The 27,574-nt window shown below is 39.5% G+C and overlaps 2 protein-coding genes across 2 annotated transcripts; one reads left to right on the top strand and one right to left on the bottom strand.

Annotated features, from left to right (window-relative positions):
* Nucleotides 1–9,077: 9,077 nt before the first annotated feature.
* Nucleotides 9,078–14,625, bottom strand: LOC122041325 (glutamic acid-rich protein-like). Its single transcript, XM_042600965.1, has 9 exons — nucleotides 14,388–14,625; nucleotides 13,156–13,261; nucleotides 11,780–12,069; nucleotides 11,485–11,590; nucleotides 11,006–11,383; nucleotides 10,854–10,933; nucleotides 10,645–10,769; nucleotides 10,173–10,397; nucleotides 9,078–9,380 (listed from the first exon to the last, which is right to left on the bottom strand). Exons 1-9 carry the CDS (start codon nucleotides 14,486–14,488, stop codon nucleotides 9,340–9,342), a joined length of 1,452 nt encoding a protein of 483 aa, XP_042456899.1. The 5' UTR covers nucleotides 14,489–14,625; the 3' UTR covers nucleotides 9,078–9,339.
* A 2,004-nt stretch (nucleotides 14,626–16,629) lies between these two features.
* On the top strand, nucleotides 16,630–17,471 carry LOC122039737. Its single transcript, XM_042599199.1, has 3 exons — nucleotides 16,630–17,128; nucleotides 17,196–17,312; nucleotides 17,384–17,471. The coding sequence occupies exons 1-3, from the start codon at nucleotides 16,841–16,843 to the stop codon at nucleotides 17,429–17,431; spliced, it is 453 nt and encodes a 150-aa protein (XP_042455133.1). The 5' UTR covers nucleotides 16,630–16,840; the 3' UTR covers nucleotides 17,432–17,471.
* Nucleotides 17,472–27,574: the final 10,103 nt, after the last annotated feature.

The following is a 27,574-nucleotide window of genomic DNA, read 5'->3' as shown; positions in this document are numbered from 1 at the left end:
TCACTCACCAGGACTTTCCCTTGCCTGACTTCACTCACCAAGACTTTCACCAACTGTCTGGCTTCACTCACAAGGACTTTCACTTTCACCTAGCTTCACTCACTAAGGTTTTCACCTGGCTTCACTCACCAGGATTTCCAATCTGCCTGGCTTCACTCACCAGGACTTTTCCGTCTGCCTGGCTTCACTCACCAGGACTTTCACCTGGCTTTACTCATCAGGATTTTCTATCTGCCTTCCTGGTCTAGAGAACGAGCTACTGAGCCCTCTCTGACCTAGTCCGGAGAACGAGCTACCGAGCCCTCTCCGACTTCCACATCCGGTCCAGAGAACGAGCTACCGAGCCCTCTCTGACCATAGTCCGGAGAACGAGCTACCGAGCCCTCTCCGACTTCCACTTGCCAAGTTCCCATACTTGGACTTCTCCGTGCCAAGTCTCCATACTTGGACTTTCTCCCGTGCCAAGCTCCCTGCTTGGACTTTTCCCGTGCCAAGCTCCCTGCTTGGACTTTTCCGTGCCAAGTCAACTCACCTCGGGTCAACCAGGTCAATTTTGACCAAGGGTTGCACCCACAACCTCCCAAGTTTCTGTTATTGTCAAACATCAAGATACCACTTGAGTCAGGTCAACTCGAGTCAGGTCAACCAGGTCAACATTGACCTAAGGTTGCACCAACAATCTCTCATCAAAATACAACTCTTCTGTTCTCGTCAAACATCAAAATACAACTCGAGTCAGGTCAACTCGAGTCGGGTCAACCAGGTCAACCTTGACCTAAGGTTGCACCAACAATCTCCCCCTTTTTGATGTTTGACAAAACCATAACCTAACTTAGGTTTTCTAATGTTCTTTCTTGAACATTCTCCCCAAACATACACTCTCCCCCTTTTTGACACACATCAAAAAGAGTGAATCAAGGTCAAGAGTTTCTTTCTAATGAAGGTCCCATACCTTTCATTGAAACCCTTAATTTCCCCCTTGATACTAAGGTCAACAATTAACTTAGTGATAATCCCATATCACTCAAGTCTTTAGGAGTAAAAACTCCCTCTAAAAGTCAACTCCCCCTTGACTAATAGGTAAAACTCCCCCTAAAGGTCAACTCCCCCTTGACCATTGCACCAACAATGTCTTGGAGAGTTTCAAGCCTTTAGAAATCCAAAACACCAACTCCCAGCTGAAATTTCAGACAAAACAATCGAAAATCAGCAAGTTGGCACGCGCTGATCGGTCACCTGACCGATCAGACCTTCCCTGGATCGGTCACCAGACCGATCCACACTTCCCTGGATCGGTCCAGTGACCGATCCAAAGTGCCCTGGACCGATCAGAATCCCCTCTGATCGGTCCCCACCTCTGATATCAGAAGTTTCTGATTTTTCTACTTCTGAAATTCAGAAACCTCTCAAAAATCACATAAAATTTCAAAAATTATAAAATTTTGAGGATACATTCCTCATAACATATATTATCACGGAAAAATAATTTTCGATGAAAATAACTTCCATTTTCAAAACTTGATACAAAGTTCGAAAAACTTTGAAATAGTTCAAATTTAACTCAACTTTGTTTCAACTTGCTCAATGATGAATGCTATCACTAGAAAAGCTTCATCAAGGTTTTTCAAATCAATTTTAAAATGATTTTAAACCCTTTAATTTAGGACCATAATCTCAGGACTATATGTACATGACTTGTACACAAGTTTTTCCTATGATCCTCCAATTTTGAATTAGGCTCATCTAGGTACAAGAACTATGCACCTTGATCCTAACTCATCATCCTAATATCTCACACATATCTAAGGTGTATCAAACACATCCAAGTCAATTTTGATGTGAGATATGAATTTAGGTCATCTTAACTAGGTTCTCATGCATTTTCTAAACAACAATTTGATCTCCATATCAAATTGTGTTTTAGTCCTTAAATCAATTTCATTGATTATAAATGCAAGAGATGATGACATGGCATAAAATAGTATCATAAATGGAACATGTGCCAATGTCATGATGTCATGGCATAAAGTGTGAAACTCTAACTAAGGCATGACATATAAATAACCTAAGCATTATCATGACATTTCAAATGATACTAAATTAAATATGATGTCATGACATGGCATATGACAAACAATATATGGCAAATAACATGTAACGGTATAGGAAATACCTAATTTTAGCCTTAGTTGCCATTTTTGATAATTTTGATCATTTTGCCATAGGTTCTATATTCCTAAGAGTAATAGACCTAAAATCATATACCAAGGATGTTTAGACCACTATGTGCCAATTAAACTGACCTAAGAGAACTCCTCAAATGTAGTTGGCACATTCTAATCACCTTAGCAATAATTCTTAATTTCATTTTCAAGGCTTGATCACACCTTGAAAATTCCTAAAGTGCCACCTTTTGCCATGATTAGGTTAACTACCTATTTAAGTCAGGTTGGCACACCTTAACTCATCTAGCGTGATGAAATCACGCTCCTAGGAACCCAATACCTATTTGAGCTCATTGGGTTCACTAAATATTCACTAGGAATGACTTCCCTAGCAACTCTCCTAATGACCCTCCTAGGCTTTGAAGCCTTGGTCATTTGGGACTCATCAAGATCAACTCTAGGGGTGACTCCCCTTGTGACCTTGGTGATGGTCTTCCTAGTCCTAGGTTTTGTTCCATAATCGAATGAAACATCATGGTAAGTGGGCTTGACCACTTGGGACTTAGGTTTGTGACCCAAACCTTCCTTGTCCTTGGACTTGGGTTTTTGACCCCTAGACTCTAGAGTCAAATCCTCAAGAGCCTTTTCTAGAGAGTCAAGTCTTGACCTCAAGACTTGATTTTCTTTCTCTAATACCTCAAGCTTTAATTTATCATTTTTCTTTGAGGTATTCCTAGGCATATGTCTAGATGATTTGAGATTTCTACCTAAATTTTCCTTAACCTTAGATGAGTTAATTCTAGGGTTGACATTTTTAGTATTATCCTTATCTAGGTTAACATGTTTGGCTCCTAAGCTCATGTGTTGGTTCCTAAAGTTAACATGCTTATCATTATTAACAATTGTAATAAAACTACTAGCATGTGTCTTATTGCAAGAATGAGACTTAAATGTTACCTTAGGGTTTGCCTTAGCTCCCCCTATTGACGTGCTCGGTCTCTTGTCCTTGTGAGGTTGCCTCCCCCTCGGACATTGACTCCTATAGTGTCCCTTTCGCTTGCATTGGAAGCACACCACGTGCTCCTTGCCTTTGCGTGTCGGGACTCCGGCTTCCTTGACCTTTGGCGCCGGTGGAGTCTTCCTAACCCTCTTTGGACACTTACTCTTGTAATGCTCAAATTCCCTACACTCAAAGCACATTATGTGTAATTTATTTGAAATTAAATGGCTTGAGTTACCTAGGGTTGAGGATGGATGTGAGCTCTCTTCTTCATCCCTTCCGGAGATAGAAGCTTCTTCTTCTTGCTCCGATCTTGAAGAGGAACTCTCCTCCTCTTCTTCCTTAGATGTTGAGTAGCCCTCAACCTCTAAATCCATGCCTCCATGATGTGAGCTACTTGGCTCACTTGACTCCTCTTCATGACTTGAAGTGGAGTTCTCCTCATGGAACTTTGCCAAGTTATTCCACAACTCCTTGGCATCGTTATATCCACCTATCCTACACAAAACAACATTAGGTAAAGAAAATTCAATGATTTTCGTTACCTCATCATTGATGGTTGATTGGTGGATTTGCTCCTTTGTCCACTTCTTCCTCTCCAAAAGTTCTCCTTCTTTATCCAATGGAGGAGTAAAACCTAATTGCACACACCTCCAATTTTCTAGGTTAGTCATAAGAAAGTACTTCATTCTTACCTTCCAAAACGCGAAGTCGTCGCGATCGTAGAAAGGTGGAATTGTGACGTCTTCTCTAAATAACTCCATTCTCTAGCTCGTGCTCCCCCGGGTGTTGATCCAACGAAGAGCAACCTAGCTCTGATACCACTTGTTAGGTCCTTCGGATGGTCGCAGCTAGAGAGGGGGGTGTGAATAGCCGACCCCAAATCTTCGTTTCTTTCTACAAATCAAGGTTAGCGCAGCGGAAATAAAAATAATAGAAACAAAAGCGGAGAAATCAAACCTCAACACGCGTCGATGTAACGAGGTTCGGAGATATACTCCTACTCCTCGGCGTGTCCGTAAGGTGGACGAAGCCTATCAATCCGTCAGTGGATGAGTCCCCGGAGAACCGGCTAATATATATACTCCTTCTGGGTGGAGAAACCTCGCCACAATCTTTCTTGCACCAGCAAGAATAGGAGTACAAGAATATACAAGAAGAAGCAACAATATGAATGTAAAAACAAACAATCTTGCCTTCTCGTCGGCTGTTGATGAAGCAGCAACTTCACGGGCCAAATACAGCAGCAACTGTTGGAGACCCCAGCCGAGGAAGCTCACGCGAAGCTTCAGCTAAGAAGAGCTCAGCAAAGCTCAAGCGAAAAGACTTCAGCAGTCAGTAGGAAGAAGAGGAAGAAAGAAGTAGAAGCCCTCGATCTCCTTTTATAACCCTCGATCTCCTTTATATAGCCCGAACCTGCAGCAAAGCAGACAGCGAAGAAGACGGAGATACCCGTTGAATCTCAACGGATATACCGGACCGATCAGGCTCCATCGGTCCGAGACCTCTGATCGTTCTTGGGACCGATCAGACCTATCTGATCGGTCCCCGGACCGATCAGCACTCTTCGCAGAGAACTCGCCCAACTCTCTGATCGTCGCGATCGGTCGGACTCGAACTGGATCGGTCGACCGACCCCTCCTTTCTCTTTGCCTTTTGTTCGCTTTCGATCGGTCTGCTCAGATAATATACAGTAGCATACTGTTTGGTTACTGATCGGTCACCAGACCGATCAGATAACCCAGTGTATCACTGGATCGATCCACTGATCAATCCAGCTCTTGGTTTTTGCCCAAACCAAATCCCACGCCTTCCAAACCAATATCCGGTCAACCTTGACCTATTGGTATCTCATGCTTAGCATCTGGTCACTCCCTTGACCTGCTAAGACTCCCTACCAAGTGTCCGGTCAATCCCTTTGACCCACTTAGACTTTTCTCTTCGTGCCAAGTATCCAGTCACTCCCTTGACCTACTTGACCTTCACAACACCAGATGTCCGATCAGCCTTGATCCATCTTGATTTTTCCTTGCCCGGCTTCACTCACCAGAACTTCCCAACTGCCTGGCTTCACTCACCAGGACTTTCCCTTGCCTGGCTTCACTCACCAGGACTTTCACCAACTGTCTGGCTTCACTCACAAGGACTTTCACTTTCACCTAGCTTCACTCACTAGGGTTTTCACCTAGCTTCACTCACCAGGATTTCCAATATGCCTGGCTTCACTCACCAGGACTTTTCCGTCTGCCTGGCTTCACTCACCAGGACTTTCACCTGGCTTTACTCATCAGGATTTTCTATCTGCCTTCCTGGTCTAGAGAACGAGCTACCGAGCCCTCTTTGACCTAGTCCGGAGAACGAGCTACCGAGCCCTCTCCGACTTCGTCCGATCCAGAGAACGAGCTACCAAGCCCTCTCTGACCTAGTCCGGAGAACGAGCTACCGAGCCCTCTCCGACTTACACATCCGGTCCAGAGAACGAGCTACCGAGCCCTCTCTGACCATAGTCCGGAGAACGAGCTACCGAGCCCTCTCTGACTTCCACTTGCCAAGTTCCCATACTTGGACTTCTCCGTGCCAAGTCTCCATACTTGGACTTTCTCCCGTGCCAAGCTCCCTGCTTGGACTTTTCCCGTGCCAAGCTCCCTGCTTGGACTTTTCCGTGCCAAGTCAACTCACCTCGGGTCAACCAGGTCAATTTTGACCAAGGGTTGCACCCACAACCTCCCAAGTTTCTGTTCTTGTCAAACATCAAGATACAACTTGAGTCAGGTCAACTCGAGTCAGGTCAACCAGGTCAACCTTGACCTAAGGTTGCACCAACAATCTCCCATCAAAATACAACTCTTCTGTTCTCGTCAAACATCAAAATACAACTCGAGTCAGGTCAACTCGAGTCGGGTCAACCAGGTCAACCTTGACCTAAGGTTGCACCAACAGCTTGGAGCCCAAGCTAGGGCCGGCCAAACCAAGGAGATATGGGTTCAAGTGGTGGCCGACCCTAGCTTGGAGCCCAAGCTTAGGTGGCCGGCCACAATAAAATAAAAGGAATTTTAATTTTAAAATCTTTCCTTATATGGAAGCCATGATTTAAAAGAGAGTTTTAAAATTAAATTTTACCTTTTATAGTTTCTACAAAGGATTAAGAGAAAGGTTTAATATCTTTCCTTATTTGTAGATTGAAAGGAAGATTTTAATTTTGGAGAAAACTTTCTTTATTGTAATCATCCACATGTTTTAATAGAGAGATTTTAATTTACAAAAGTTTCCTTTTATAACCAACCATGAAGGGAATTTTTAAAATATAAATTTTTATTTTAAAAATTTTCGGAAACAAATTAGAAAGTTTTAATTTTGTGTTTAAAACTTTCCTTGTTTGGAGGACTTGTAAGGGCCGGCCATTAAAAGAATAAAAGGAAATTTTTAATTAAAATTTCCTTTTATTGACAAGGAAAATAAGGAAGTTTTAATTATGTTTAAAACTTTCCTTATTTGCCAAGAGCAAGGAATATAAAAAAAAGGGTAGAGGTGTCTCACCTCACAACAATACATCTATTTCTCTCCTCTCCTTTCTTTTGTGGTGGCCGACCCTCTCCTCTCTTCTCCTTTTGTTGAGGCTGGCGACACTTGAAGCTCTTATTTCATCTTGGTGGTCGGTTGTTTGTGGAGAAGAAGAAGAGAAAAAAAGCATCCCTTGGAGCTTGGTTGGTGACCGAAGTTCTTCATCTTTAGGAGATTGTTGGTGGCCGAAACTTGCAAGGAGAAGAAGGAGGCTTGGGTGGATTCTCATCTCGGTAGATCGTCACCCACACGACGTCCGAGATAAGAAGAGGAATACGATAGGAGATCGTGAGGTTTATAAGCTACAAAGAGAGGTATAACTAGTTGTCTTGTTCTGCATCATACTAGTTTTCTTTGTATGGATTTTGAAATACCAAACACAAGAGGCTAACAATTCTAGGTTTTGAATTTATGATTCGGTTTTGTGTTTCTTTTGTTTTTCGATCTTGTGATTCGATTATTCTTAATGGTTAAACCTAGGGTTACTTTAAGGAGATTAAATATTGAATTTCGTTGAAAGGCTTTGTCTAGGAAGTGGTGGATGATCTCATACCCAAGAAGGCCTAGTGTCTCGCCATGTTTAACCTGGAAGTCGATCTTTGAAATAAATATTTAATCGAATTTATAACATTCGTGGATTTGGATTAATAATGTTAAGTATCGTTTGCGATCCAAGTCTAAACCTCTAAAAACAGATAACTTGAATTTGGAATCAATAATGTTAAGTTCTGTTTGCGATTCCAAATTTAATTTCTAAATAACACAATAGGTTGTTAGAAATGGTTTGAGACTTGTATAAAATTTTTGTACAGGGGAATCAGTACGATATTCCGAGTAGCAACCAACAATATTCTCTCCCATCGCACACTCTCTCTCCTTATTTTCTCTCTCTTCATTCTCTTCCATCACACTTTCTCTCCCATTACACACTCTTTCCTTATTTTTTCATCATATTTTCTCTCCTCAGTCTCTCTTACCATTCTCTCCTCATTTTCTCTCATTACACTTTCTCTCTCTTCATTTTCTCCCATCAAACTCTCTCTCTCAATCTCTCTTACCATTCTCTCCTCATTTTCTCTCATCACACTTTCTCTCTCTTTATTTTCTCCCATTATACTCTCTCTCCTCATTTTCTCTAATCACATTTTTTTCTTATAATATTTTCTCTCTCCTCAATCTCTCATTTTCTCCCATCAAGCTTTCTCTCTCTTCATTTTTCCTATCACTCTTTCTCTCTCAACCTACTTTCTCTCTCCTTAATTTTTAAATTTCTCTCATCACTTTCTCTCTCATCATACTTTTTCTCTTCTCAATCTCTCCTATCATGCACTCTCTCCTCATTTTCTCTCATCATACTTTCTCTCTCTTCATTTTTTCCATCACGCTTTCTCTCTCATCACACATTCTCTCTCATCATTCTCTCTCACCATATGTTTCTCTCACATTCAACTTTCCCTCCCATCTAATTTTTTCTCTTATTTTTCTCTAAGGATAAAAAAGAAAATTTAGATTCATTCCGATTAAAAATATTCAATTAACCAAACATTATTTTTAAAAATAATATACAAGCTCATAATCATTTCCATTCTATAATACTCATTGTGCTTACTAGGAGAGAAACAAACTAAGTTTTAAAATTTCCAAAACATCAGCTCATTCCCGTTATACCCCACATTCAATTTTTTTCTTTGAATGCTCGAATTTTTTTGCGACCTTTGAAAAAGGTTTACTATTCTCAATTTACATAATGGAATTTAGATTTAAAGACATTAATGCATTAAAAAAACCCTCTAAAAATATATTAATTTTTATTCTCAATTTACATAGTCAGATTTAAGGCATTAATACGTTAAAAAAACTTCTAAAAGTATATTAATTTTTATTTAAAGTGATACGAAATTATTTAGGTCCATCCATCAATGTCACATAAAATTGGCTGATAGGCCTGCACCTTGTAAAAATTTTTAATCAGGGAAGTACTAAAAATTTGCTGATATTGATGAATGAGTATCATTAATCATTGACCTTATAGTAAAATATGAACAAATTTTATAAGTCATTACAAAGACCATATCATTTGTATCGTATTATCAAAGACAAAATAGTCTTCCAAGCTAGGCGAATCAAGTAAATCGAGCAACCAAAGCGCACCATAGAGCATGTTGGACTAATAGGCAGACCATTCGAACTAAACACTTGCGAAATATATTTCCGAGAACAGTCAGTCTCTGAGCAAACATGAGGTAGTCAGATGTTATCACGGCAGAGTAGCTTAAAGCACCAGAGGCTATTGATTTTGTTGCATTCAGAGTCCGTAACAACAATCACTAGGTGAACCTATTCGATGCAAGTATCGAACAACAGCGTCCAATGTTACTATCTCAAACCAATTTAGAGCTAAACATATATATCCGAAATAACCGATGGAATATGGCCTGGACTAAGCTTACACATGTTAGCAGAATAAGGTATGCTAACTATCCTTATGACAAGAGTAATCTAGTTTGCTAACCAACACTGATACAATTCAGACATCAAGCATAATGAATTGACGAGATGACCGATTCAATTATATATTACATGAGGACTTTGAGCGTGCTCAGACACCATCAGTCAATCACTTTCTTCTTCATCTTCCTCATCTTCTTCCTCGCCTGCAAAGAGATCAATAATGATGCAGGAGCGGGATAAGGCTTCTTAAACAGTTAGAGGAATAGAATAACACACTATAATATGCCAAGAAAAAGAGAAGCCAAGGTATAAATTTAAAAAAAAAAAAAAGACTAGGCAAGCCAGTCTAGTAGGTGCTCGGCAATGACTAAGAGAGGATGATAGAAAATCCTTTTTTTCTCCTTTCTTGAATTAGTGTTTCGATATTGATGGCTTGATACTGCTTGAACTTAACTAAAAACAAGTATAAAGAAACTCAAAACAAAGAACTATGTGGAGTCAAACTCAGTTAATATCAGAGAACTAGAGTCTGAAGACTCAGACCATGAGAAAATTATTGGTGTCAACAGGGTGGAATGTTCTAGATGGGAATTGGGGCAAAGGAAGGAGATTTTGGCAACAAGAAACAAAGGGTAGTCAGACATTGACGGAGTCATTCAAGAAGGCACAAGGAAGAAAGAACGAGCACAACACATGGTCCAATCAACAATTAACTTCCCTAACAATATAGAAACCCTAAGAGACATTTTGCTCAATTTTCAGTCAACAATTTTTTTTTTAATACACATACTAATTCAAGAGTTTTAAAATACTTAGTGGCCAGGAAGACCGACCACCAGCAAGGAGAATCTTTGTAGGATTATTATTTAGTATGGAACTGTAACTAAATTGTTGCATCAATTGTGTTAGTTAGCTTCATTTCACTGGAAAAAAAAAGTCATATCGCTCGTACACTCAGATAATTCAAGCTTTTGGTTATAATGAGAAACATTTACCTTCCTCAGGGTCTTCGCTTCCTGAACCGTCATCCTCATTTTCATCAGTGTCTTCTTCATTTTCTTCGTCTTCTTCATCGCTCTCGCTCTCAACTTCTATTTTTGGTTTTGGTGGAGGAATGTAGCTTGACGTCGTTCTCCGTCGGGAGCTTGAGACAATGTTACTCATATCAATGCCTTCCAATTCCCTTGCTCTTTCCTTTTTCCTTTTTATAGCTTTAATTTCTAGGAGAGAAATTAAACAAAGAAACTAAGAGTAAATTGGAAATTCAACCAGAAAAATTCCTAATTCAATCAGTAAAATGACATGAAAATATTGTCGACCAAGATATAACTGCAAAGATTGATGAGATAAACAACAATATAACCACTATGCACCAAAGTTCTAGGCAGTCGCAGTGCATATAAATAATGAACCAATACTAAAATCTCCAAGCAAGTAATGATCTCCAAGTACTAAAGGATCAAGCACCTTTTTCAGAAGGATTAGTAGTTAATCCTTCTTTTTTAAGAATTTGCTCTAACTCCTTTATTAGAGAAGCTTCACGTTTACTTTCTGACACCTGTTTAGCCTTCCTATACACAGTCGGTGGGACACTAGCGAAAGCAAAATAAAATCATCATCAAGGTAGTTGATAATCTTAAAAAAAAATGGTAAAGTAAAACTACACATTCATATACCTCATTCCGCAAGACTTAATTATTGACTTCAGCTGCTCAACTCGTTTCCCATATACTTGCACTGGCTTCTCTTGTTTCTTCTGTAGTTCATAAAATTAGTATGCTCTGGTACATTAAAAACCATCATGCAGCAGAATGAAATGTAGTAGAACCTTGGAATCTCCTTTAGATGTATGAGAATGACTATCCTGAGAGGAGTTTCCACCATCATCTTCAGAACTATTCCCTGAATTTTGTTCTGCAGTCTTTCCTTCACTGGAATTAGGTGACTTGTCATCCTCTTTAGATTTTTTCAACCTTTTGGGGCCTTTTTTTCCTGCTTTATCTTTTCCAATTAAACTCTTGTTCAGTCTGATTTCTTCATCTTCCTCGTCCTCAGTAACAGAGTCATTGTTATTTGAAGAATCCGACTCATGGCGAGTTCTTTTAATTCCTTTCTCAGGTTTTTTCTCACCCCCCTTTTGAGAAACTTTCTTAGGCTGCTTCTTGACACCGTTGGTTGGTTTCACATCTGCAGGAATCTGTAATACCTGGCAAAGAAAATTTTATATAAAAGTTCAGTTAAAACTGATAAAAAAAAAAAATTTAACTCGAAGCTAACAAATAGCTAACCAAATAAAGTTCAACTAACCTTATCCAACTCATTGGTGATAAAACTTTTGTAGGCATCCAAAGCTTTTGTCTTAAGCTTAAGATCTTCTTCCAATGTTCGACGAACTTCTGCTAAAGAAATAGACCTGAACAAGTCATACCAAAACAGCATCATCTGCTTGGTCATTACAGAAGCATAATAAAACCCTCAAATTAATTCTACAATGGGTTACCTGAAAAAAAGGCTCATCTTATTTGCATACCATAAAAAGGCATATTATAGTTTTATCTAACAAATTATTGTCAACGGTTGAGAATGTCTTTATTTTACTTACATACAATACTCTCTAAAGTAGTCAGCTCTATTTTCGATTGCTTTCCTTATTTTCTCTTCATCTACATCATCATTTTCAGAATCTTGATCATGTGCTATCCGATGATCCAAAGCTTCCTTATTTGCGGTTGTTGGAGAACCTTCTATTTGTTTATTGAAGCCAGAACCATCCTTTCTGGATTCTGATGGTGGTTGATTCTCTTCAGATAGTGACTTTTCTTCTTTGGGTGACTGAGTAGAAGTTGCCCCCGAGGTTTTGGGTAAGTTCTCGTCACTAGCACCATAAAAGCACTAGCTCCAACCAAATCAAAGTGAAATAGTGCAATATTTTGGATAAGTTATGAGGAAAAGTAATGGAGAAATGAAATAACCATCAAAGTAAGAAAATGAAAGAAATAGAACATGACAAATCCTAGTTGTTACAGAGATAATAAAATTATAAATGAACTAATCTGCAAGTAGAACATGTAAGGACACTTGTCTTCTATTAGTTAAATTGTATGCTAGAAAATCATCCTTTATTTTGGCAGTTGCAGATATTATTCAAATTAAACAAAAGGCAAAATACTGTTAATCATTGCATGTGATGTTCTAACGAACCTCTACTCACACCAATATTTCCATACTTACATCCTCTATTTCCATCTAGAAACATAATCCTAGACCCAAAAAAGGCCTGCACAATTTCAAATGAGAATTATGTGAAGCATTTTGTTGTGGGATTCAAAATCAAAACCAAAGATATTCAGCCCCAAAACAGGAAAAAGTTCAAGCAAAATATCCTGCAACACTCTTTTATTAAATTTCTAAAAATTTAAAAAAGAAATTGCATTTTATTTTGGTACAGTTACAAAAGATCTAGCTGGTTGATCAGTGGTATGGAAAAAACAATTATCTTGGTGCAGATAGTAAATCCTTAAAACAACATGCAATAATAGACTGGAATTTGTATCCACATATTCTAGATCTTTGTTACCACCTACCCACAACAACTTCTACAGGAGAATAAAAATCTTTAACACAACGCAAATGTTGTTTACATATAATGCTGTTAGACAGCTGGTTCATGACATCCTATCTATGGATCCTAAAACCTAAAATTCAATGTCTTGTTCTAACTGCCTTTCTATTCATCTTTAGCAAAAGAAGTTGCTCAGACATGAAACAGCAGTTTTATGCTAGTCCAACTATATACACCAACTAGAAATGCATCCTCAAATTGACAAAATCAAAAAGTGAAAAAGGTCATACAAGCCACAGAAGTGGGAAAAGAAAGTGAAAAAAACACAAGCATCAGTTCATCATGAATAGCTAATAATAAGTACATGATGCATTATATCTTATAAATCTATAGGCACAGCTTGGCTGGTGGGATACCTCATCTAAACATTGCTTTATGAACCTTTTATGAGCATCCAATGAAAATGTTTTCATCCCCAAGTCCTTCTCTAGGGCTCTTCGAACACCTTCTAGTGTCAAAGTGCTGGAACAAATACAATTGTCAGGGCGATTAAAACTTCTTCATGGGACAAATACAATTGATTAGAACAGATGATGGAACCTAGAAAGGTAAAAATACATGCCATGCATTATAAGCAATGGTATTTTTTATGAGGATGTGAAGTGATTTGATTTGATAAGTTACCACAATTTACACAAAAGAAAACAACTAAACTTAATACAGCCTATGACACAAGGACAGTGAAACATAATAATAATTCATAAAACTAAAATAGAAGCAACATAGGTCAAATATGACCTATCCATATTGACACGCGACAATACAGCAGCATAGTGAAGTTGCATGCTCACTGACAAAAGAATTAGGTTGACCACCTAACAAGAACTGTGAATATAGCTTCCAGAGGCATGCTCTGGTCAGTCTTCTGCAAATGACAGCAAAGTAGATCGGATCAAAACAAAGTCAATATCATAGAAAAAAAAGAAATTGGAACAGTTACTTCCATGCGTGATACAGTCGCACGGATTTCTTTCCAAGTTCTAGACCATTTTCAAGTATAGTGTATAGTGACTTTGAAGATAACAAAGCACACTGGCCTACTCATAGTTGCATTTCTTCTTCAACTTAGTTTTGAGAACGCATGCACATGCTCACCTTGTGGCTCAAATTCCTTTGATATGTAACCATATATCAACTGATGCGTTTTATTTCTGCAGCTAGCGTACTAATCATCATTCTCATCTATGGTTTGCTATTTCGTTAGTAAACAGATTCTCTATGAAAAATAGACCAACCATAAATTTTAAGGAGATTCCAAAATCTCATCTATTCTTAAGATCTCTTGCACTTCAGAGCAAGTAAATAGAAGCCATGCCGAGTAGTGAATTAATTGCAGTAAATCATAAGAAAATTATAATTTACTTCTTACAAACCTCCATTGCAACTGAAAAGGTATTGCTCATTCTAACGATCAAGTATAGTAGCAGTCGCAACGAATTACTGGAAATTTAGAGATAACTTGTTTTTCATATGTGAATCACAGCTAAACAAAAACAGACATTTCGGCGATGTTTCCGTAGCGCAAGGCAGCGCGAGAGCAGGCATGGGGAAAATAAATGAAAAAGAGAAAGGGATTGCGTCATCTCACTCGGCTCGCTCCTTGAAGTCGCTCACGCGCGCTCTCATCGCGCGGGATATCTCCGCCTCGACGCCTTCCTTCTCGTTCGCCTCATCCAGATCTCCCTCCATTGCCTCGCTAGAGAACACGGAGCGGGGCAGCGAAGGCCAGAGCGTGAGAGCGGAGGGGGATGCGGTTAGGCGATCCCAAGTGGAACCCTAGAAGGTACGACGCGATTCTGACTCGCCGGTTCCCCGAGTCCGTTTTAACTCGGTGGGTCAATACTAAACCCGTAGCCGCCTCATTTGAGTCAGGCACCGAGTCTCCAACCACATATTTTACTAACCTATTTAAAATTTATTTATTTTTTATTTTATAAAAATATTAACTGTTATTAATAAATATGTTTTTTTATTGTCTAATATTTATTTTAAAATCTTTTAGATTTGATTAATCTTTATATTTTTTAAAACAAATTAAACATCTAATTATTAAAAATAATAATAACTGGCCTTAGCACGAGCACGAGCACGAGCACGAGCATGAGCATGATTCATATTTAATCCCGGTGTGACATGATAAGGCAGTTTTAACAGGTGACTAGAGTTCGATCCCCAAATAATTCTGTCATATTATTTTTTCTATGTTTTTTATTCTCCGTCCAATCTAAGCACATGTTGACGGAGGTGTTGAAAGTGAACTAATCATTTTTTTTACCATATTATAATTTTTTTCCTTGTCGCAGGATAAAAAAAAAAAAATGATAATTTCAATTAACTTTATTGATTATTTTTGGGGTGATCAATTCGATCCCATGTAAGTTTTCTATCAGTCATCAGGATAAATAGGAAAGCGCACACGACTACCAGCCCAAAAGTTCAACATCATTTGGTTACGCACCTCATTTAGAAGAAAAATTATTATAAATATATTATAATTAGAGTTTAAATCATATATATTTAAATAATAATCTGAATATCCTACTGCGACACCGTGATCCCAGGGACCACATGATAAAAATAGAATTTTTATTTGCGGTGGTATCGACTGTTCTTTCCTTCCATCTAAATTTGACTAATTCCTGGTGAGTTATGACATAATTTTAAAGCAATGAAATCTTGCTAGTTTTATTTTCTGTCTTTCAAATATTTGTTGCCTTAATAGCATTCAACCCTTTCTTTATTTGTTTGAAAGGACGGAAATAACAATTTTAAAAAATAATCAAATAAAAAAATATCAAAATTTATTTTATAAAGAAAATAGTCACTCATCTGTTTTTTTTTACCGTTTATTATACAGGCATAGACTGATGAATTTTAAAATTCATCAGCAAATATTCTTTAGATATCTTTTTCTACCTAAATCGGATGGGATTAAATTTCCTTCCTCCCTCATCTTGTGCCTATCGAATCTCTCTCAACAGCGTTCGCGACTGCAAGAGGCAGCTCATCGTCATCGGCGACCCCACGCGTGGTTGTCTTGCTCGCTGCTACAGCCGACCTTGCACGCGACCTTAAGCGGCTTCATGCGCGGTTGTTTCTTTTCAAAAGAATATGTTTGATGTCCCATTTTAATTTTTTTTTTTCTAAAAAGAGCATTTCACCCTTTACAATCATTCAATTATCAACCCGTCTTGAACAATTCGAGTTACTTATAACAGCTACGAAATCATAATTATTATACAGTTATAATAATTATAATTTTATAGTTACTACAACATAAAAAAAAATAAAATTATTCAAACCCTCTAAAAAAATTAAATAATATTTTTTAAATTTACAATTAGATTGTTATAGGTTCCATCATACAATTAATTAAAGATATTTGAACAAATTTTAAATTAATATATTGTGTGTCTTATGAAGAAGAGTTTTGGTGTAACGATAAAATTGTTATCATATGACCAAAAAGTCACAGATTCGAATTTTAAAAATAGTCTTTTGTAAAAATTAGGATGAGACTATATACAATAAATTTTTTCATGAAATTTCATATAACGAGAGTTTCGTGCATCAGATTATCTTTAATATTATGTATTTCATATTCCCATCAAGTAAAATATTTAATATTGACATTTATTATAACTGTACAATAGTTATGAGTTTATAGATGTTAAAACATACTAATTTAGGATTTAGACAGAAGCAAAATTAAAGTGACACGTGATTTTGATAATTCATAAAATAAGGGCCAATTTTGGTTTCTTTTGCCTTTTTTGTGTTTTTTTTTCCGCTTCAATTCCTTTCCTTCTTCGATCCAGACCAGGAGTAAACAGAGCATTAATTGAATTCTTTAGGCCAAATTTTTGCCGGCAACAGTTCGGTCCAAAAAGTTCTTCATGAACTCCAAAGCGGCGGCCCCTCTCAACCTCGACGAAGCTACAGATAAAAGACTGTCCTTCGAAGGCCAATTCCACCGACGGCCGTTTTTAAACCTCGTCTCCGACCTCGACTCCCAAACCCCCTTCCGTTCCGTTAGGTCAAATGGATAACCGCAAAGCGAAGAGGAAACCCCAAGGCGGCGCCGCCGCCGCCACAGGAGTCATCATCGTCCAGGTGTTCGAGGAAAAGCCCGCGGCGATGCCGAGAACCAGCGACGCCGCGCTTCTCCTTCGTCGCCCGGCCGTCGGCGACCACCTACTCGGCTACGACCGCAGGCAGCTGCTGCTCGACTACACCCGCCAGCTCCGGCGGATCCACGCCGAGCAGGGCTCCTCCGCGGCTCCCACCTGGGCCAAGTGGAAAGCCGGGCTCTTGCACGCCGATCGTCGGGTACGATCGATCGCCATCCATTGACTCGTTGCGTGATCGCTTCTGCTAATGAAGTTACCATTTTTAGATACCGATGAAGAGGAATCCTCCGTCGTGGATTCATCGACTTTGGGGCAGGATCAGAAGGCAGCGAGGTGAGGCGGCGGCGGCGCCTTCGCTGGCGACGGCGGCCGCTAAAGAGAATGTAACTGGTTTTTCCCCAGCAATTTCAATGTTTTTTTTTCCTGAATTTTGATGGAGAAGTTGGATTTGCAGGGGAAGTGGAGACGCGCAACGGGAATGATTTCGAGGCTGTGGAAATGAGAGTTCATGAAATCGATTAAATTTTTTTGTTTTTCTGTTTTGTTGTAAACTAAAGATTTTGTGTTGATTTTCTTTTTTTTTATTAGTAATAATAGAATCTGTTCCTCTCTATTTTTAGTATGTTTAAGCATAAATAGCGAATAGATTAAAGATATAATTTCAAAAGGGGCAAACAATTAACCGTCACCAATTGAAGAATTAGTAATCATGTGTGATCATGGGGTTAAAGAGATGGCGCTGGCCGCTAGCTCAGGTGAATAGTTTGGTGATGAGTAGTTGACTCTCTGATATGTGATGAAGCTTTTCAAAGATCTTGCGTAAAAATAGACGATTCAATGAAGCATTAGTGGCTAAGGATAGAGAAGGGGTCCCTGACAAGGTCCTTCGATATTCAAATTAGTCTCGCTTCAAGGCAAGTGGAAGAACAGTAGAGAATGTGCAAATAAAAATTTTAGATGCAAAAATTACGTATCTTACCAATGGAGAGAACTCCCTTTTTATACCACCTCCCAAACCTCTGTCATCATGAGATGACTTCATACATCAGAGTTTGTTAGGTTGTTCCTTGAAGAGTTTTCGAGGAATCTTTTTTTTACCCCCAGATGTACCTCTTTTGTCATTTATAACTTAAACCTTATCTGAAGTCATTGGAGGCGGATGTCATTATAAATGAATTACCAATGGCAAATAGGATAACCTCTGAAGGGGGTTCCAAAAGAATATTTCCCAACAATTATGACAGACTGTTAAAATGTATCTGTTACTTATCTGCTGAATGTATCTCAACCGGTCCACGAGGTTGGGCCACATTGCTTGTCATTGTATCAATCTGATCTATCATATGTTAAATGATGCAAAGATCTATTCAGGGACTAATATAGTACTCACAGTATATCAAAGATTCATTCAAGAAGTCATGTGATAGATCATATATGCTAGAGCTTTATTTTAGGGATAATGTGACATTAGGTAACTTAAACTTTGTCAACCTTTGCGTGACCGAGCGGATATGTAGAGTTTCATAAAGATAAATGTCTTTAAGCCCATCTAGTCTTTGCCCGACTGGGTGTACATAGAAATCTTTATGCTTTATCGGTCTTTATCCAACCGGTCTTTTATTAAAAGATTTATAAGTCTACGTGTCTTTAAATCCGCTTGGGCTTTGCCCGACCGGGTGTACATAGAGAGTCTTATGTTCGATCGACCTTTATCTGATTAGTTTTATACTAAGACTCTTATGAGGCCAAGTGTCCTTAAGCCCCTCTAGGCTTTGCTAGGCCGAGCGTACACAAAGAGCCTTATATTCGACCGGCCTTTATCCGACCGGTCTTATACTAAGAGCTTTATGAGGCTAAGTGTCCTTAAGCTCGTCCGAGCGTACATAAACAACTTTATGTTCGGCCGGCTTTTATCCAACCAGTCTTATACTGAGAGCTTTATAAGGCTAAGTGTTCTTAAGCCCGCTCGGGCTTTACCCGGCCGAGTGTACACAGAGAGCCTTATGTTTGGCAGACCTTTATCCGGTCAACCTTATACTAAGAGCTTTATGAGGCTAAGTATCCTTAAGCCCGCCCAGGCTTTGCCCGGCTGGATGTACACAGAGTCTTATGTTTGACTAGTCTTTATCAAGCTAACCTTATACTAAGAGCTTTATGAGACTAAGTATCCTTAAGCTCGTCCGGATTTTGTCTGATCGAACATACATATAGAGCTTTATGTTTGATCGGCCTATATTCAGCCGGTCTTATACTAAAGATTTCAAGGCTGTGGACATGAGAGTTCAAATCGATTCAATTTTTTTATTTTTTTTGGTTGTAAACTAAAGATTTTGTGTTGATTTTCTTTTCTTTTATTAGTAATAATAGAATCCATGTTCCTCTCTATTTTTAGTATGTTTAAGCTTAAACAGCGAATAGATTAAAGATATAATTTCAAAAGGGGCAAACAATTAACAGTCTACCAATTGAAGAATTAGTAATCATGTTTGATCCTGTGGTTAAAGAGATGGTGCTGGCCACTAGCTGAGGTGGATAGTTTGTTGATTAGTAATTGACTCTCTGATATTGGATGAAGCTTTTCAAAGATCCTGCGTATAAATGACGATCCAACGAAGCATTAGTGACTAAGGGCAGAGAAACCTCTGTCATCATGAGATGACTTCATATGTTAGAGTTTGTTAGGTTGTTCCTGTAGGCGCAGCGGGGACCGGCAAGAGGGGGGTGAATTGTATGCAAATAAAAATAACCCTCCTCAAAGCTTTTCAACTCTAAATAAAGCAACACTAAATAGAAAGAGAATTGAAGACAAACTTTTAACCTGGTTACAACCAAGAGGGTTGTTAATCCAGGACGATGGAAAGCGCAGTAAGAAACTCCTTCTTTGAAGGCGGAGAAGCCTTTTACACTTTAACAGCACAGTAGTTGCTAAGAGAATGAGATTACAAGAGTTGAGTTTCGCTCGTGATCGTTGTTCTCTAAAGCTGCCTGAGACCCTCTTTATATAGGGGTTCTCGAGCTTATCAGATCACCTGATCCTTCGGGATCAGGTTTGACTTGAGAGGGATCGGTCGACCGATCCCCAGGTTCGGTCGACCGAACCTGCTGTACCTACCCGATTTTCCGTCCAGGTGCAGTCTCTGTTGATCGAGCTCAGGTTCGGTCGACCGATCCTTGTGTTCGATCGACCGATCGGCCAATGGTCTTCCTCTGCGCTGACCCGATGAAAACGCTCAACTCAGTCTCTGGATAAACTTGGGTTTGGTCGACCGATCATGAGGTTCGGTCGACCGATCACTTCACCGTTGGCAGATGTGTTGCTGACGTGTCACCAACGGCTGGCTGCGGTTAATGAAGGGTTCGGTCGATAGATCAATAGGTTCGGTCGACTGAACTGTTGACAAGTCAACTCCAGTTGACTTGCTCCGGTTTGACTCCTTGGGTGATTGCGGCCATCCGGAATAGGGCTCACCCGAACCCAGTTCCCGGCCTTCTCCTCGAGCAGTCTTCCGTCCGGCTTCTCGTCCCTCCAACGCCGCGTACGTTCTTCTCGCTCCACCAGAGTACTCTTCCGCAGCTCTCTCGTCCTTCAGATGCACCGAGCCCGTCGGCTCCCTTCCCGTGCCGTCCTTCTCGCTAGCCGCGTCTTCCGCTCGACTTCCTGCGCTCCTAAGTTCCTGCACACTTAGACACAGGGTTCAGACAAAACGCAGGACCTAACTAACTTGGTTGATCATATCAAAACTACCACGGGGTCCAACAATCTCCCCCTTTTTGATGTGCATCAACCCAAGTTCAAGTTAGGGTAAAACAGACACAAAAAGTAATTTTAAAGAAAAATTACTAAACTAGCATATTAAGCATAAGTTTTGCAATAAGTAAAATTGCAACACTATTTAGAAAAAATATTAAAAATTTAAACTTTTAAATTTTCTTTTTAAATTTCCTAACTCCCCCTAAACTTGTACTTTTCTCTCCCCCTTTGATCACAACAAAAATGGGGAAGTAAGTTCTTAAGGGAAAATTTTTTTTTCTAATATGATTTCTTAGAATTTTCAAAAAGAATTTCTAAGTTAAAAATCTATTTTCAAAAAAAAAAATTTAAAAACTTAGAAAAAAAAATGTTTGTGCACTTTCAAAGCATTTTAATTTTACTTTTAATACTTTTTCATAAAGTCAATTAAACATTTTGTTTCAATATTTTAGCTTCCAGGTCGTGGCGAGGTACTAGGCCTTCTTGGTTATTGGAGCAACAACCACTTCCTTAGACGAAGCTTTCATAAGGAAAATGTTTAATTTTCTCTCTATAAAGCTTTTAATTTTAAGAGCTTAGTTTAGCACAGATTTTGGAACCCAATAAAGGTTCCTTCCTACAGGATTAGTCAAAAACTTAAGGGGTATATAATTCTTAGGAATTTTCCTAAGTTGACCCTGATGCTTCTTTATATACCAATTTAATTTTCTATAAATTTTAAGTTTTGATTTTGAAAAATTATTTTTAAAACATGCATCAGTTTTCAATTTTTTAATTTCTAATTTTAAAACCTCATTTTCTGATTTCAAGTATTCATTTTCCTTTTCTACTTTATCTAATTCTTTAGAAAGAGCTTTAATAAAACGAAAGGACTGTTTAGGGTTTAGGGCACGTACCTTACTTACCTCATCTTGCGATGCTCCCCCTTCATCACAGCTTTTTTCTTCTTCTGTTGTTCTTCCCCCTTCATGTATGCTCATTTCTGAGCTAGACGTTTCTTCTAGATGATGGTTGGCCATCAGTGCTAACCCCAAGAATTCTTCGACTTCGGATTCGGAGGATGATGAATCATCCCATGTGGCTTTTAGGTTGTATTTGGGTCGAGCTAGCTTCTTACTCTTTTCTTTACTTTTGCTTTTCAGTTTTGGGCAGTCATCTTTGATATGTCCTTCTTCGTTGCAATTGTAGCAACGAACCACCCTTTTCTTTTGCTGATGCCTCTTTGTCTGCGATCTAAATTTATTAGACTTAAAAAATTTATTGACGCGTCTTATCAATAGTGCCGCTTCCGATTCGTCGATCGAGGCTTCGGAGTCAGAATCGTTTGTTCTTGCCTTCAAAGCGATGTTCTGACTAATCTTTTCTACTCCATTGGGCTCTGCAACTCGAGATTCGTGAAGTTCAAAAGTAGAAAACAAATGTTCTAGAGTACTTACCTCGAAGTCCTTAGAGATGTAGTACGCATCTACTAAGGAGGCCAAGGCGTTGAGCGCGTACCGGATCGAGTCCCGGTTCGTTACTTCTTCTCCAAGGTTGGTTAGTTGCGTGATCAGCTCTTTGATCCTTGCTTGGAGTTGCGCTACCTTTTCGCCTTGGTTCATCCGGAGGTCCGTCAACTGGGTCCGGAGGATGTCATGCCTTGCTAGCTTCGCTTTGGAAGTACCTTCGTGAAGCTTCAGGAATTTTTCCCAGAGATCCTTCGCGGAGTCGTAGCTTTCGATCCGGTTTACCTCCTGAGGTGGCAGAACGCTGAGCAGGTGGAACTCAGCCTTTCCGTTGGCGACAAAGTTGGCTTGTTCCTTCTTGCTCCACGTGTTTTCTTCTTTATCTTTCGGCGCTGCATATCCATATTTCATTATTAAAAGTATATCAAATTCAGTTTTAAAGAATACCTCCATTTTTCGCTTCCATGTAGTGAAATCTCCGTCGAACTTTGGGGGATGAATGTTCGCGCCGGCCATTGTTCTGATCTTTGTGCTTCAGATGACGGTTAGTCCTTCTGAGGCTGTTGGGCTCTGATACCACTTGTAGGCGCAGCGGGGACCGGCAAAAGGGGGGGTGAATTGCCTGCAAATAAAAATAACCCTCCTCGAAGCTTTTCAACTCTAAATAAAGCAACACTAAATAGAAAGAGAACTGAAGACAGACTTTTAACATGGTTACAACCAAGAGGACTGTTAATCTAGGGCGATGGAAAGCGCAATAAGAAACTCTTTCTTTGAAGGTGGAGAAGCCTTTTACACTTTGACAACACAGTAGTTGCTAAGAGAATGAGATTACAAGAGTTGAGTTTCGCTCATGATCGTTGTTCTCTAAAGTTGCCCGAGACCCTCTTTATATAGGGGTTCTCGAGCTTATCAGATCACCTGATCCTTCGGGATCAGGTTTGACTCGAGAGGGATCGGTCGACCGATCCCCAAGTTCGGTCGACCGAACCTGCTGTACCTGCCCGACTTTCTGTCCAGGTGCAGTCTCTGTTGATCGAGCTTAGGTTTGGTCGACCGATCCTTATGTTCGGTCGAATGATCGACCAACGGTCTTCCTCTGCGCTGGCCCGATGAAAACACTCGACTCAGTCTCTGGATAAACTTGGGTTTGGTCGACCGATCATGAGGTTCGATCGACCGATCACTTCACTGCTGGCAGATGTGTTGCTGACGTGTCACCAACGGCTGGCTGCAGTTAATGAAGGGTTCGGTCGACCGAACTGTTGATAAGTCAACTCCAGTTGACTTGCTCCGATTCGGCTCCTTGGGTGATTGCGGTCATCCGGAATAGGGCTCACCCGAACCCAGTTCCTGGCCTTCTCCTCGAGCAGTCTTCCGTCCGGCTTCTCGTCCCTTGAATGTCGCGCACGTTCTTCTCGCTCCACCAGAGTACTCTTCCGCAGCTCTCTCGTCCTTCGGACGCACCGAGCTCGTCGGCTCCCTTCCCGTGCCGTCCTTCTAGCTAGCTGCGTTTTCCACTCGACTTCCTGCGCTCCTAAGTTCCTGCACACTCAGACACAGGGTTCAGACAAAACGCAGGACCTAACTAACTTGGTTGATCACATCAAAACTACCACAGAGTCCAACAGTTCCTTGAAAAGTTTCTGACGAATATTTTTTCTACCCCCAGATGTACATCTTTTATCATTTATAGCTTAAACATTCTCTGAAGTCATTGGAGGAGGATGCCGTTATAAATGAATCACCAATGATAAACAGGATAACCTCTGAAGGGGGTTCTAAAATAATATTTCCCAACAATTATGACAGACTATTAAAATATTGTTTGTTGCTTGTCTACTAAATGTATCTCAACCGGTCCATTGGGCTGAGCCATATTGCTTGTCATTGTATCAATTTGCTCTATCATATGTTAAATGATGTAAAGATCTGTTCAAAGACTAATATACTGACCATACTATGCCAAAGATTCATTCAAGAAGTCATGTGATAGATCATATATGTTAGAGCTTTATTTTAGAGATAATGTGACATTAGGTAACTTAAACTTTGTCAATATTTGCATGACTGAGTGGATATATAGAGTTTCATAAATATAAATATTTTTAAGCCCATCCGGTCTTTGCTCGGCTGGGCGTACACAAAAATCCTTATGCTTGACCGATCTTTATCCAGTAGGTCTTTTATTAAGAGATTTATAAGGCTACACGTCTTTAAACCCGCTCGGGTTTTGCCCGACCGGGCGCATATAGAGAATCTTATGTTCGATCAGCCTTTATTTGACCGGTTTTATACTAAGAGTCTTATGAGGCTAAGTGTCCTTAAGCCCGTCCGGGCTTTGCTAGGCTGAGTGTACACAAAAGCCTTATGTTCGACTGGTCTTTATCCAACCGGTCTTATACTAAGAGCTTTATGAGGCTAAGTGTCCTTAAGCCCGCTCGGGTTTTGCCCGACCTGGTGTATACATAGAGTTTTATGTTCAACCGACCTTTATTCAGCCAGTCTTATACTAAGGGGTTTTCAGAAGACCTAAGCACTTAAGGCTTGGTCAGGTTTTCTCCTGACCAGGCTCCCTTGCACTTAGTCAGCTGTTTGACTAATCGAGTACATTATGTTGGATCGTAAGCGTTCGATAGAGGGTGGGAGAATATCGATTAAAACTTTCGTTGAGTAAGCGCAGCGGAAAAGTAAAGACAAAGTAAGAAGACAAGGCTAACACAGTTCGATTTTACTTGGTTCAGAGCCTGTGTCGACTCCTACTCTAAGGCCCGCGGTCGTTGACCGCTTTCGGTGGGCAATCACTATCAATTCGAATATTACAAAGTTAAGTACAAGAATTAACAAGTAAAGAAAATACCGACAATAGAATTAAAACAAACCAGCATTGAGTCGGAGAGCTTTTCGTGGCGTCGCAAGAGCACAGAGCAGCAGATCTTGGATTCTGAGTTGTTGTTGAAGCTCCACCCCTGCCCCTTCTTTTATTTGAAGCTCGGGGTACCCCGGATCCCTTCCAGGCGCCCTGGTGAGATTTGGCAGGTCCAACCAGCGAGCTCCACGTGGCGACGCGCAATTGGGATAAAACTTGCCTCCCGGGCGCCCGGATCCTTTTCGGGCGCTCGGATCCCCTCCGGGCACCCGGACCACCTTTCTCCATAACAGGTCCTTCTCCTGCAAGACAAGGTTAGTCCGAGACAAGTATAATAAATTTCCTGCAAAACAAAGTGTTAGCACAGTTCATAAGTTTGACATGAAAAGTATGACTTAGATTCCGTCTTTCCGAGACCGGAATCTAGTCATGATCTCGACTTAGATATCTGAAATGGATCTAAGCCGGATCGACGCCTAATGTTCCCTTCTCGGGAACGCGTCCTCACAGTCACTCCCTTCTAGTGACTTACCTTCACTTACTTGCCAGACGTCCGGTCAGCCCTTCGACCCGTCTGGACTTCTTGCCAGCTATCCAGTCAGCCCGTCGACCTAGCTGGACTTCTCGCCAAGCGTCCGGTCAGCCCGTCGACTCGCCCAGACTTCGTGCCAGACATCTGGTCAGCCCGTCGACCTGTCTGGACTTCGTCTGCACACTCGGTCAGAGTGTTAGATCACAACAAACCTAACTTAACCCGATTTATCATTCATCAAAACCCGAGTTAGACTATTAGTGCTAACCGCACTAACAATCTCCCCCTTTTTGATGGAATGACAACCTGGTTAAGTTAGTAAAAATATGCGAGATAAAAGGTTAAACATTTTGTTCTAGCATGGGGTTTAAGTTAGTTTTTATATTTTGTTTTTCTAATTTAACCACCTATCCCTCCCCCTTTGGCATTCATCAAATAAGGATATAATTAACACATTCAAGAAATACAGAATACATAAAGAAATATAGGAAATGGTGTCAAGTTAACTTGGGGGAGTTTTAAATTTCACCACATAGTAATTCTTGTAACATAACTAAGTTTTGAAAAATAACTTAGTATATTTTGAGTAAAAATAATTTTTGCAACATTAAATGAGTTTGCAAACTCAAAGAGTAAAAGCTAGTTTTCAAGTATACTTCTAATTTTCAAACATAAGTATCCAGGTTTCAAGAAATTGAATTTTCAAAATAAGTTTCAACTTGAAATTTTTTACAAATATGAGTTTTCAAAATCAAAATTTCAAAATTAAGTTTGAGAATCTACTAAGTTTGCAAAAATCCAGATTTTCAGAATGAAGTGAAATTTAATTTTCAAATCAAACTTTAAAGCTAGATTCAATTATTGAAATTTTCAAAATAAGCTTGTAAAGTTAAAACACCTTTTTAAACATAAGTTTTATAAAGATAATTTTGGAAAAGTAAGATTTTCAAAACCAAGTTTCTTAGATTTTACAAAGATAAGTCAGATTTGTTAAATAGATTTAAAGTATTTTTAAGAAAGTATTTTTGAAAAACCAATTTTAGTAAAGGAAAAATAAATATGAGACTAATTAATCCTCCCCCTAAACCTGACATCTAAAATAGCTGTCTAACCAATTAATTACTTACTGACTATCAGAAGATGACAGCTTTCACTTGGTTAGTCAAGTTCATTGTGATCAGTTAGTGGTTGACTAAGCTGAATATCTTAACTTGATTAATGTTGGTTTTGTATTTAATGCCCAGACTTATATCGATGCACTGATATAAACATCTTAAGTCCATGCAATTGGCCTATACATCTCACCCCTTTCTAATTTTGTCAATCACAAGCAAGGTAAATCTAGGGTGTTGGTGAGATGCTCAAATACTAGTCCTGGGGGAACATGATTTCTAAGGGGATTTTTCTAGTCTAAGGCTAAAGTTATTTTGAAATTCTAAAAGTTGGAAGGTTTTAAAACAAATGAAAACAAATTTAACCTAGAGTTTTAAAATAGTCAATTTGAAAGTAATTTTGAATTTTGAAAATCCTAGTCTATTAAATTAGAGTATAACCAATCAGATCTGAAAATGAAGATCAGTAGAATAATATGTACTACAAAAGGCTGTAATAGTGTCATAACAATGTTACGTAATAATTGTTAGGATCCTTCGTACGGTGGCTAAAGAGGGGGGTGTGAATAGCCGACCCCAAATCGTCGTTTCTTTCTACAAAACGTGTTAGCGCAGCGGAAATAAAACAGTAGAAAGGAAACGGTGAGAAGATCAAACCTCAAACTCGATGGATGTAACGAGGTTCGGAGATGAACTCCTACTCCTCGGCGTGTCCGTAAGGTGGACGAAGCCTACCAATCCGTCGGTGGATGAGTCCCCGGAGAATCGGCTAATACAATATACTTCTTCTGGGTGGAGAAACCTCGCCATAATGTTTCTTGCACAAGTAAGATAGGAGTACAACAGATACAAGAAAGCAAAAGACAATATGAAACACTTGCTTGCCTTTCTTGTTGACTGGAGTGATGAAGCAGCAGCTTCACACTAGCAGCAGCT

The sequence above is a fragment of the Zingiber officinale genome, chromosome 2A (assembly GCF_018446385.1).
Source record: "Zingiber officinale cultivar Zhangliang chromosome 2A, Zo_v1.1, whole genome shotgun sequence".
Lineage (NCBI taxonomy): Eukaryota > Viridiplantae > Streptophyta > Magnoliopsida > Zingiberales > Zingiberaceae > Zingiber > Zingiber officinale.
This window is presented reverse-complemented; position numbering and strand designations above follow the sequence as displayed.

Coding starts and splice junctions, on each gene's coding strand:
- LOC122041325 (XM_042600965.1), bottom strand. CDS start 14,488: ATGGAGGGAGATCTGGATGAGGCGAACGAGAAGGAAGGCGTCGAGGCG. Junction 13,262..14,387: donor GACTTCAAGGAGCGAGCCGA/GTGAGATGACGC, acceptor TATTTGTTCCAG/CACTTTGACACTAGAAGGTG. Junction 11,384..11,484: donor TCACCAATGAGTTGGATAAG/GTTAGTTGAACT, acceptor TTTCTTTGCCAG/GTATTACAGATTCCTGCAGA.
- LOC122039737 (XM_042599199.1), top strand. CDS start 16,841: ATGGATAACCGCAAAGCGAAGAGGAAACCCCAAGGCGGCGCCGCCGCC. Junction 17,129..17,195: donor TCTTGCACGCCGATCGTCGG/GTACGATCGATC, acceptor TACCATTTTTAG/ATACCGATGAAGAGGAATCC. Junction 17,313..17,383: donor CGGCGGCCGCTAAAGAGAAT/GTAACTGGTTTT, acceptor TTGGATTTGCAG/GGGAAGTGGAGACGCGCAAC.